The following is a 12,141-nucleotide window of genomic DNA, read 5'->3' as shown; positions in this document are numbered from 1 at the left end:
GGCAAAGCTCTCAAATGCGGACCAGACCTAAGCTGGCAGGGCTAGGGTCAAACTGGATTATTGCAAGGATGCAGCCTTGGCCTTTTCACAAGCAAATTAAAGATAGGACTCTTGCTGGCAGGCTTGGGCATTTGCTCACAATGAAAAGTCCTTCCACTTGGCAGGCATATGCGCCCACAGGCTTCCAGAGAGAAGCAAATGCTGCCCTGACCCCCTGCTGGTGCCAAAAGGATACAGCTCCATTAACTTCAAGATTGCAGCTGCCCAGGATGACAATGCCCAGCATGCTTTTCCCTCAGCATATGTCATAAGCTACTGCCCATAGGGAGATGAAGAGGGGGCAACATCCAGAGCAACGCTTTCCTAAAACTTTACCAGTGGACCTGAGAAGTGAGTTCTCACCTGCTGGCTTCCCAGCTCTGCTTACCCCACAGCCAGACCTGACCCTTTTGTAACTCTTGAAGGAAAAGAACAAAATGCAAAGAGCAGCCCTGCTAGTCTCCCAGGGCTTCTGGAAAAATGAATTTACTAGAGAAAAAAACAGAAAGAATCTGTGAGCACTGCACTTTTTGATTCCACAAGGGAAGGGATGGTGAAGGCCTATTAGTCTAATGAGAAGGATCTCGCTTCAAAACAACAGAGATTAAGGACTACAAAGCTTGCCAGTGCTTCATGATCCAGGTGCCTCGGGGCCTCCTCACAGTGTCCAAGTCCATCTCCAGGTACAACCCTGCTGGTTGTGCCTAGATTCCAATTCCACCCCACAGACCGGGTTCCTGGGCACATGCAGAGTCAGCTTGGCTAACATTAGTGAGGGGGAAACCCTTCCCCATCCAAATGCCTCTGGCCACTTGTTCCTGTTGGCCTTGTACAGTGGGCACAGGAAAGAGGAAAAAAACTGGGGGCTCCTCCTCCTCCGGGCCTCACACCAATCTGATCTCTTTACTGCAGTCAGTCGCATCCGTGTGGAGCCAGAACTGACTGTAAAGCTGCAGATCCCTCTTCATCCTGCAGACTCTTTATTATGGGTGAATCTATGCCAGGGGAGAGAATCCAGCTCGTGCCTAGGATCCAAGGCTGACTTTCCAGGGCTGGGGCACACTCTCCATTCTTCCCCATGTGCTCAGCTTCAACAGACTGATTCAGCAAAGCACTGAAACATACTTCACTTAAACCCACTCTGAAAGTCCCACTAAAAATGTTTATGTCCTGTCATGTCTTTAAATGCTTTGCTGAATCAGAGCCCAATTCAAAAGAAATGAGGACCACCTTTCAGGGGGCATGTCCGGGTCACTGTCTGATGCCAATGACCAACATCCCCAACAAAATTCTCTCTCCAAACTCTTGTTCCCACCAAACTCTTCAGCAATGAATTCTCTTCTGGAGCCATACTGAAGTATCTGGATAGGGAAGCAGGAATTCCCAAGGCAGTATGGCCCTGTGCCAGCAGGAGGAGCAATATCTGTATCTACTGCAGCATTTGGGAGTGAAAGAGAAAGACCACTGCTTATACCCTGTTTGTTCTCCTTCTCTGCTGTGCGCACACACCACAGGACGGTCCCTGCAGCACTTGGCCAGGTGCTGGCTCAAGAAGGTCTCTTCTCTCTTAGGATTGAAGGCAATTTCCCTCATGGGGAGATTTAGCTAAGGACCAAACCTCACCATCTCCTCACTTGCAGCCACTGCTGACAGGGAGACCTCCATACACCTCCTTATGAAAACTGAGGAAGTGGGATCATTTCACCCAGTTCCCATGCTACCTGGGGTTCTCTTCCTCAGTGGAAGCCACAGGTGCACCAATGCAATTAGAAACGCTTGTGATCCCTACTGATGACTGTTTGCATCACATTGTTTACACATCAAAGCCCGAGAGTTTAGCTGTGCCAGCCCCTGCGGCAAAGAGGCCTGCAATGCTAGGAAGACTCCTCTTTCCTCAACCAGGGATTACACCACCACAGATTGGAAAGAAAAATAAAATTCTTCTGCAGAGATTTGTAGGATGTTTTGATTTGGGGGAAGGGGAGTGGGGTTGGGACTCTTGTAGCTACTTTGATTTTTTAAAGGTTGAAAGATTTCAAACCTGTCATCAGTGAAGAACTAGCCTGGGCCAAGCCTGCTGGATTAAAACTCTGAGGGCATGGACATACAAACAATTTACCATGGGATAAAAGGGAGGATGGAGCTTTACTTCTGCATCAGTTGTTCCATGATAATTTCTCACGCTCTTAGTCTTCCCCTGAAGCAAGTGTAAACTGAACAGCAGTAATTTACCCCTCTTTCACTGAAGATTAAAATATCCGGGTCCAGTGCCTTTAGGGATGGGCAAGCAGGGGACTACCTCCCAGTGCCAACTTAGAGGGGGGATTCAGACTGGCTACCCCTAGGGAACCCATGTTACGGGGCTGCTGCAGCTGGTGCACAGGGAGTCCATGCTTCAGCCATAGCAGCCTAGACCCATGTAGCACCACTGCCCGAATGCAGGTAGCCTAAGATGCAACTTTACTCAAGGTACAGAAGGAGCTGGCTATGCTTCTGCTTCCACTTACCTCAGGGTCAGAGTGTGCATGTGGTCGGTTACCACAAAGCAGCTCACAAGCCATAGAGTTCTGCCCTTTTACCTACAGTCAGCTGTTTGTGAATCCATACCCTAACAAAGCTCTAAAACTAAATCACCAGGAAGCAGTCCAGCTACAGGTGAAAGCAAGAACCCCAGAGCCGGGGGTGCAGGGGTTTGGTCACATCTCAGCCACTCACTTTGCGATCCTCTGGGCAAGTTAATGCATGAATGTATGTCTCAGCGTGGGATGAGGGCTATGGCCACAGCCTGCCTGACTGCACCCAGTCTCACTTGATAAAGGAAGCTAAGCAGTCACAAGTGTGGTTTGTACTTGGATAAGAAACCCTCAGCGAAATCCTGGTGCTATGGGCATGAGCCAACGAATCACAGTTGAACATCTGGCAAAATACTACACCATAGAAACAAAATGAGCAGGAAGGTTTCATTCAGTCCCCACTGCTACTCCTGAGCTACTGGTGATCATAACCAACACAACACAGAAAATGGTAAAATATGGAGAAGCCCCATCTCAAAATGGCAGGTGCTGTCCAGGTGGTAATGAAAACCGATGAGGTGGTAATGAAAACCAGTATAGCTGGTGACTTGGTTTTAGGTCCAGTACTCACCAATTGCACGTGCCAGAGCAATGACCACCTCCTGGCATGTGGTCTGATCAGAGACACCACACACCACTCTCTGGATGCCATCCACCCAGACCTTCAGCTCCATCACCAACACTGCTGAGGAATCAGGACCTCTGGACCATCGCAAAGCAGCTTCCCTGAACAGATAAAGAAATGAGAGTTTGAGTTTCAAGTGTGCTGCATAACTTTTGTTACCATAAGCACTGCCCTGGGTCCTGGAAAGTGCCACACCAATCTAAAAGAGCAGATCATAGGCCAGAATCCCCGAGAGGGCACCCATTCAACAAAGCAACAATGAGTTATTTATCAATGACAAAAAAAACAGGGCTTATCCTAGGGGACCTTGGCTAAAGGTTCCAAGACCAGCTAGGACTTGATGCAGCCTGGAGACAGAGAGAGGGAGAGAGAGGGAGGGAGAGAGAGAGAGAGAGAGAGAGGGAGAGAGAAAAGAAACAGTGAGAGGCGCTTTCAATACCAGATATGCTGTGCAATCTGCCCCCAGCAGCCAATAGCCTTCCAGACTTTATTACACCTAAAGCCTAGAGCCACTCAACTCCCCTGTGTCACTTCTTGGGTCATTGCTTTGCAACAATCCCTGCTCCCAGGTTTCTATTAAAACAGGCAGAGATCTGTCCCCAAAAGGAGCTGTCCTAAGTTCAGGATTGGGGCTGGGCAGCCTTTTACCTTGGCACAAGCCCAGGTGAACATCAGATGAGTCCCAGGAACAGTCCCAACATCAGGCAGATTTCATTAGCCTTTAACTTTTTGCCTAACATTCACAGGTTAATAATCCCAGGCTGGAGGAGTATCCTGCTCACAGAGAAAGAGCAGTGAGTGACTTCTTGCTCCCCTCTATTCCTTGCCACTGTAGCAGCAGATAATACTCCAGCTCAGGTTTTAAATCCTACTAGATATAAATCAAGTTAGTTTCACAGGTTCCCCCACTACCCTGACCTGGGGATGGAGATGAAACACACAATCCACAATGACCCTGTAATCCTTTGCTCCCATGCAGCAGCAGCAGCCATGGCTAACAGGGTCATACCCTGCCTCCTATTGCAAATCCCTGGAAAGCTCCATCTGCAGTGCAGATTTTAGCCATTATAGGACTGTACTTACACTCCTGGGCTCTATTTAATAAGCACCCAGAAGCTGCAGGAAGGAACAGTGTATGGCACCTGCATGTGTCCAGGCAGTGTGACAAGTTGGAGTGACTTACAAAATCTGTACTGAACAGGTTAATACTCAACAATGACTACATCTGTTGAAAGTCACCCAACCTGAGAGGCTGGGGCACATAAAACCCAGTCACTGTTTACCAACATTAAGATAAGGGAGGCTTTGCTCACATTCCATGATAAGGGGAGTATGTGATCCTATGAAGTCATCCAATCAGAAGGTGGTGGCCAAAGTCATGTGATTTGGGATACCAATCACACAGCTTGAACAACTACCACCAAAAGAAAATATTTGGCAGCTTGCGAAATAGTCTCTGGGCTGGGCCCATGTTAGTCCCAGTGAAGTGAACCACTGGCAAACCCATCAGTGCCAGCAAGCAGGTTGTTTACAGGCAGATTCCTAAATCTGATTATGCTGCTTGCTGCAAGGGCTTCAGCTAGCTCTGGTTTCACCCCAATTTGGCCCTGTCTACACTGGCCAGTCATAGGTGGGCTTCACCTCATCTCTCAGTAGTAAACCCTGACCCTCACCTTGGCCCTGTACTTCAAATAAATGCTCCTCTGCACAGGGACTGCTGTTTTGCTCTGTGATCCGTATAACACCTAGAACAACGGGGTCCTCATCTATGAACACGCTCCCTAGATATTACTGCAACTAAAGCCCCAAAAATGAAGGGCGGGTGCTGTGTTGCATTTACTTATAGTGCATTTAAAAGGGCTTGACTTGATGTTCCTCCCAGGGCCGAGGCTAAAAATAAAGTCACTTCCCCCTCGTTCCGGCTGGATAAAGTAGGGTAGGCGGCACACCAGCTATGAGCCGGCAGGGATTACACAAGCTGCACAAACAATAACATTTGTACGACATGAATCAGCTTCCTACCAGAAGTATGAAAGGAATCCAGTGTGAGGACACCTTGAACTGTTGTCTACAAGCTGGAATCCTAACAAAGAAGCTGTCTGGCGGGCTGCAGCGCTATGCCATGGTATGCTCCCTTCTCACTACCAAAGCAAACACCAGAAATAGCACCTCACTGAAAAGAGAAATCAATGCTTAGAAGATGCCCAGAAGATCGATGCATTCAGATTTCTGAGTAATTCCTTTAAATCCCTCTATATGCATCAACGCCTTGTACACTGCCTCTAGATTACAAAAGACAGCATCTCAAATATTCACAGCTATTGCCCAAAGGGCAATAAGAAGGCAGGTGTAACTAGATGCAAGTGGGTTTTAATGAACACACCATGATGTGGATTTTCAAGCAACAGGTGAATGACAGATGGGTTGGATTTAGCCCCAGAAGTTGACTATACAAATCCAATATGTGTGTGGGTAAAAAAGACAGCCAGACAAGACATGCATACACCCGTCCATCACTTGCTGCTTTAGAGGGACTAAGGGAGTGACCCCCCAAAACAGCTTTTTCTCCCAAGATTCCAATGCTTTTTCTGAGCCAAGAAGGGCCAAAGTGGTGTTACACAGAGGAAGTCGGTCAAGAACTTTTCATGCCCTGATTAATGATTGCTTTGATGGGAGGGGGAGGGCACAGGGCTGACAATAGGCCAGAACAACCTGGCCAGTCCAATGCGGCCTCAGCAGCACATCAAAAGCCGGGGGGGAGGAGGGGGGCCCTAATGCTGCTACTTCTGCCAGCCCCCTTGCTCCCTGCTGTTTCCAGTCAATGGAGAGCTGTGCCAGGACCAGCTACCTGCAAATTTTGTCCATGCCGCTACCACTTCTCCCAGCCTCCCTTCTCCAATCTCATCTGCAGCATGGGCACAGCTGGAAGCTGCTTGGCCCCAACACAGACCCCCTCTGGCCGGAAGCTGTGCCTACACTGCAGCTGGTAGGAGGGGCAGAAGTGGCAATAGCACAGATGTAGTGTGCAGATGTTTGGCCCTGGCACAGCTCCCCACCAGCCTCAAGGTGCATACATCCTGTAGCTGGGGAGCAAGGGGCTGGGAGAAGCAGCACTGGACCTGGCATAGGCACAGGCAAAGCCCCCACCCACCACTGAAACCACCCAGCCCATACTGGGCTTGAGTTGGGAGGGTGGGGAGAAGGGTGTGGGCAGAGCTGCAAGCGTTCAGGTTCTGGTGCAGGTATGGTTGTGGGCACTAACAAACCCCTCCGGCTCTGGAGGCCGTACCCAGTAGTTCCATGAGCAGGATGTATATTGGCTAGGAGGAAAAGAGGAACATGCTTTCATTGTTTCTGTTACTGACACAAGCCCAAATCAGAGATCAGGGCCTTCTTGTGTGAGGCCCTGTGCAGACAGGTCTCAGCCTCAGGGAGTTTTGTCCCATCAGCCAGGAACTCGTGGAGGCAGAGATGCACTGTAGGAGGCACAGTCCCCACTTACCTCCACAGATCTACATTCAACTGGGAACAGCTATAAATTTCAAACCTCTAAGACAAGCACACACTGTTCCACCATGACCTGACTAGCAGAAACAAGCCAAGTTAAAAATGGACATGAACTGCTGATTTCAGGGCAGGATGGGAATTTTCCCAAGACTGGCTGCAGGTTTCACTTTGAGCTCATCTCTAGCAAAGAAGAATCTCTGTACTCCAGTTAATCCTCATCCCAAGTGTTGACCAAACTGATTCTGGAGACTGGTGAGGGGCATTTAAAAGGGGCTTGGGGCTCCCTAGCTCACCATTCACAAAGCCATACCCTCATGTTCATCACAGAGCCCAAGGAAGCTGCAAGTCAGCAGTCAGGCCAAAACCCAACTGCTGAATTTTCTCTGCCTATTATTTCTGACTTAAATCCACCCTCCATTCCTGAACCACCTTAGTACAACAACAATACCCAGGTATTTCTGGCGGGAGGATGGTGCCTTAGTGGATGAGCTACATTTTGCTCTGCTTCCATCAACAAGTTGGCAACAACTCGCTGGGGATTTTCCAAACAATGTCTGAAACAGGCCAAGAAAACTACAGCCGTTTTCTCCTCTTCTCCCAAGCTGTGCAAGTAAACATAGCAGGGAGACCTCTTTCCAAAATGTATTACCTACTCCCACTTTACTGGAATCTCAGGAAATAAACACACAGAAATTTAAAATATGCTAACGATTTTCAAAAGATACAAAAGGGGTATGCGTCAGACCTAGCAAACTGGAGCTCAGGTTGCCTTTAACAAACTTTTCTTCATAGGAAGACTGGGGGGGGTGAAGGGGCAGGGAGGAAAGAGAGAGAGTCTCATCAAACTTATCAGCATTCAAACAAAACTCACTACTTCATGCCTTAGAATGACACATCCTGAGGTCATGTCTATACTGGAAAATAACGTATTACATCATAATCAGCGGTGCATTACATTGTAATCAGTGGTTCTCAACCGCTCTAATCCTGTGACCCCACCTTAGAACACAAGAGAGCCATCCCAAAAGTTTCAAGTTCCCTTCCCCTTCTTACTAACCAGACATTTAAAAAAAAAAAAAAAAAGCAGTGAGGTCACCACCCCTCTGAAATCAGTTCACAACCATCAAACTGGCAAAATCCATGTGTTAACTAATGTTTCACCTAACACTTTTCCACTTCTGTGAGAGAGAAGGTTGGTTGTATTAATCTGCCCTGATTAACCCTATGATCCAATTTGACTCATCTTAAATTTGTAGTAAAAAACCTGAATCTTTACCAGATCTTAAAAATTTAGCTAAGCCAGTATTTCCCAAAGTCAGCCTAGAAGACCATGACTTGAATATGTACAAGCATGCCAGACACCATGACCATAGATGGGTCACAGACATCCTCTACACCCACTTTTTTTTTTTTTAATTGGTACATCAAAGCACTGCTGTGGTTTGCATTTACTTTTTAGCATATTGATTCCCATTTTAAAATTGATGGTGCAAGAAAAAAAAAAAAAAGACAGATGCTTTGATCATCAGCTTTTTCCTCACTAACATCAGATAGGCTGCCCTGTGATCAGGATCATTAACTACGTCACACTGAATAGCTGGCGGCACCTGGAGAAGCTACTCCTCACCTGCTCCACACGTCCTGCTTCTATCTAGGACTCTCCTGCCTTGCTGGATGCCTGGCAAATACAGATCTCTAGGCCGCTGGCAAACATTTAAAATGTCAGTCTCACTGCCAGAGGCTGGGTCCCGCGATCTGAGCACCTGCTTTAGCAGGAGGCAGCCTGTACTTCCAAGACATCTTGACCTCTCAACCCTGGCACTGCAGCCATAAGGGGAGTGCATCAGAATCTGAGGGAACACCTGCTTACCAGACTGCCCTAAGGTTTAACTGTCACAAACTCCTGGAAGACTGTTTCAGGCTGGACATAAGGAAAACTGCTTTACTGTCTGAGCCCCAAAGGCCTGGAATATACTCCTCCCACAGGTGGCCCAAGCACCTACTCTGGACACTTTCAAGAAACATTTGGATGCTTATCTTGCTGGGATCCTTTGACCCTAGTTGACTTCCTGCCTCTTAGACAGGGGGCTAGACCTGATAATCTCATGAGGTCCCTTCCAGCCCTAATGTCTATGAAATTTCCAGTGCTGCCCGGGCATGTTTAAGGAGCTATGTCTGACACCCACTGAACTGGTATCTCTAATGCACAGCTTATCCGCATTTCCTCTTTACCATTAGCCCCTTTAGGCCCCACTTCTATAATCCGTGGTTACCCCTTACAGCTGCTGAAGCATGAGAGAGGACCTCTTCATGGCTGCCTCAATTTACAAGAGCTTATTACCAGTGCTGGTATGCGCTGGTAGCTGGGAACAGCCTTCAGAGGAGTGCTATTCAGTGCAGTAGCTCATTTGAATCCATTGCTCCCGCAGGGGGAATCCTGACTGCAGGCACAAAGAAGGGATTAGCCAAGATGAGTTTATTCAGAAAAGGAAGAAAAGATCCCAGCTTAAACCAAACAGAACTCCGATTCCATAATAACCCCTAATAGCCTCCAGCCTCTTGAAGCTCCCATGCAAGGAGGCCTCTGTTGGCATGGCCAAGCATGCACACATTGCTGAAGTCAAGGCTCAAGCTCTCAGCTAGGATAGATTTTACAGGGAAATGGGGCTAACAGGTTTCATATCAGAAATTAGACATGTGGTTTGTTGGCAGCCGCTTTATTTTTTCTGTTCAGGACCCAGACTCTTCCCCACCATTCCACTTACTGGGGTTTTACTGCAAACTTAATTAGAAGTAGGACCCAACTTGTTCTGGGGTGGTTTCTAATCTCCTTTCCTTTTGCTTGCAGTTATAGTGTCTCTCAGCATGCACGCACATGTACCTTGTAAGCTCTCTCCCTCATTTTAACTGAAGACTTTATTTCATGCTCTTATTTTAATGTAGGTAAGCAGTGCCTTAGTATCAGTTTCACCTCTGGCACAATCTGGATCTGGTTTGGGAAACTCATCAAGGTTTGAAAAGTGGGTCACATACTCCATCATCACTTTTTCACTTCGGAAGCTCCAGCTTTTGCTTTGCACATTGCAGTCTGTTAGCAAGAAGACTATATTGATGGGTCCTATAGCCATCTACACCTTGGTGCAACTTTTTCACCTTCTTGGTAGGCAGCTGGCAGCAATATTCACCATCTTGGATATTGCCATTTTTCAACCACTGAGCAACTGAAACAGGCTTAAGAGCTAACGGGACCTGCAAAGCACCGTGTGCATTTGGGCGTATGCCCTTCATTATGGTGTACAAATAAAGGCAGGAAAGCTGATCCCTTAAGCTTTCCCTTTCCCCCCTTCTCTCCCACAGTTTTTGCTTTTTCAAAACCCTTAGAAGCTTCAGCTTCCCTGGATTTGTTGGAGGGTCTTTGCTGTTGCCTTGGAGAATGCATGTTGTTAGCTCTACGCCATAAGTTGACAAAGCCTCAAAACTGGAGGATGTAAAGAGCTTGCTTTCCATTCCCAGCTCAGCAGAAGCAGCTATGAGTACTTTCTTCACATGCTGCTCCCATGTGAGCTGCTGCTGTAGTTTCTACAAGGGTGTTAGGGAATCTGCGGGAGGGCCAGTGTCTGGGAAGCAATTTTTCTAGCTGAATGTGCTCTGCACCATGAAAAATTGCATGAGATGAGGAAGGGAGGGAACCAGACATCAGTGAGTGAGAGCAATAGAGACACTCCACTCTGGTTTAAAATGTATGTGCAATTCCAACTACGCAAAAAAAAAAAAAAAAGCCTCAAAAACAAACAGGACCAAAAGGAACAAGAAGCTTAGCTCCATTTAGGCAGCAGGAGGCTGGCAATATGCTGACTGTATTTTCTCATATACAATACACTGCAGAATAAGATAAGTGCCTTGTTTTTGAAAGACAGAACGAAGAAAAAAATCTTTCCTTGCTGAATGGTGGCAGTGAGGGAGACATGCCTGCTCACTGTTCTGCTCCCCTGCATCAGGTGCAGAATTGCTTTTGCTCAGCAGAAACTTAAGCAGCAGAAACTAGTTATTGCATTTTCTTGCTTATAGTGCACACCCTAAATTTCCAGCAGCTACGATTTGGCAAAAAGGTATGCGCTGTACATGAGAAATTATGTTGAATAGCTTATAAGCTAAAGAGACAAGACAGACAACAGGTACAAGAGTAAAAAAAAGGATAGAGCAGCAAAGTGCGCTGTCCAATCTTATACAGCCAGTCAGTGGCAGAGTAGGGAAATAAAACTTGCCTCCTGACCCCGGCAGTCTTTTCAAGATTTCCCCCCACTGCTTCTCAAATCCTTCTCTACCCCACTCACATGCACACAGAGCATGTTGAATGCATGGGTTCATGCTGAACTGTAGCCCAAATGAATTCTGACAAGTTACCCCAAAAAAATCATTCCTAAAAACGTGAGGCAATAAAAAGAGAACGAGAGGCAGAAATTAATGGTATCACAGGCTGGCCACAAACCAGTATCTCTTGTAGTGTTAGAAATGTTAAAGTTGTTATAAAGCAAGCCTTAAAAGCTAAGCGCACATGCAAATGTGCATCTTTAACCAACTGAATCCAACATAAATATTTTTGTTAACCAGCAAGAGCCATGTAGCACTGTTTATTGATCCATAATTCTGCAATACAGTAGAGGATCCCTTATATGAATTCCTGATAAGTGTACTTTCAGAACAACACTCATTATAAAATGAAGCCCCCTGGAAACATGGTAAGGCTGTTCATATTTTCTGAGGCTTCTGCCAGGCTTCTCCACAGGCTTCTATGGGACCACAGCCATAAATTAGACAACAGATGCTCAACTTCAGTGATTTCAAACAGAAATGAAAAAAATCTGCAGCACTTAAGAGGAGACAAAATGCAGATAAATGTGGCATATGAAAGATGGCCATGGATACTAAAAACTGACAAGCCAACTTATGCAATATTCATAAGGTGCAGGATTGTGACACACTATTTCCTACACTTAGGACTGGATGCAAAGTCCCTTGCAGTCAAATGGGAGCCTTTCAACTGGCTTAGAATCTAGCTCTTATTTGGAAGGGCAGTGGACCTCATTCACACCACTCTAGTTTACTGCTCCTCCAGCCATGCTAACACCACTCTCCCTACTGCATATTTTCCACTGGACACGACTCTACAGAAGGTCCAAGTGCCTCCTGAAAGGTGTCAATGATCCTACATTTCATGCTGTCCCTACCCAAAAATCTCTCAGGTGGCAGCCCACATGCTGTATTTATTAACTGTAGGCACAAGTGTGAGCAATATTTTTCAAAACACATTTCCCCCCAACCAGGAACACATAGCTGCCTCCTTTCACACACCAGGGGAGAAGATTGCGCTCATACAGCTCACATGGCACAACCCAC

At 46.8% G+C, this 12,141-nt stretch overlaps 1 protein-coding gene across 4 annotated transcripts in view; it reads right to left on the bottom strand.

Annotated features, from left to right (window-relative positions):
• Positions 1-12,141, bottom strand: part of RASSF7 (Ras association domain family member 7) — an 83,765-nt gene that overhangs the window by 20,642 nt on the left and 50,982 nt on the right. For all 4 annotated transcript variants that reach the window (XR_016440212.1, XM_090032385.1, XM_090032382.1 and 1 more), the window contains exon 2: positions 3,184-3,338. Coding sequence is in view for 3 of the 4 variants with exons in the window: in XM_090032385.1 (XP_089888511.1) it covers positions 3,184-3,286 (103 nt within the window). In the remaining variant the exon portion in view is untranslated. The remainder of the gene's footprint in view (positions 1-3,183; positions 3,339-12,141) is intronic.

Source organism: Crocodylus siamensis, chromosome 2 (genome assembly GCF_052110815.1).
Source record: "Crocodylus siamensis isolate JL-2025a chromosome 2, ASM5211081v1, whole genome shotgun sequence".
Classification (NCBI taxonomy): Eukaryota; Metazoa; Chordata; order Crocodylia; family Crocodylidae; genus Crocodylus; species Crocodylus siamensis.
The sequence above is the reverse complement of the archived record's forward strand: the minus strand, read 5'-3'. Positions and strand labels throughout refer to the sequence as shown.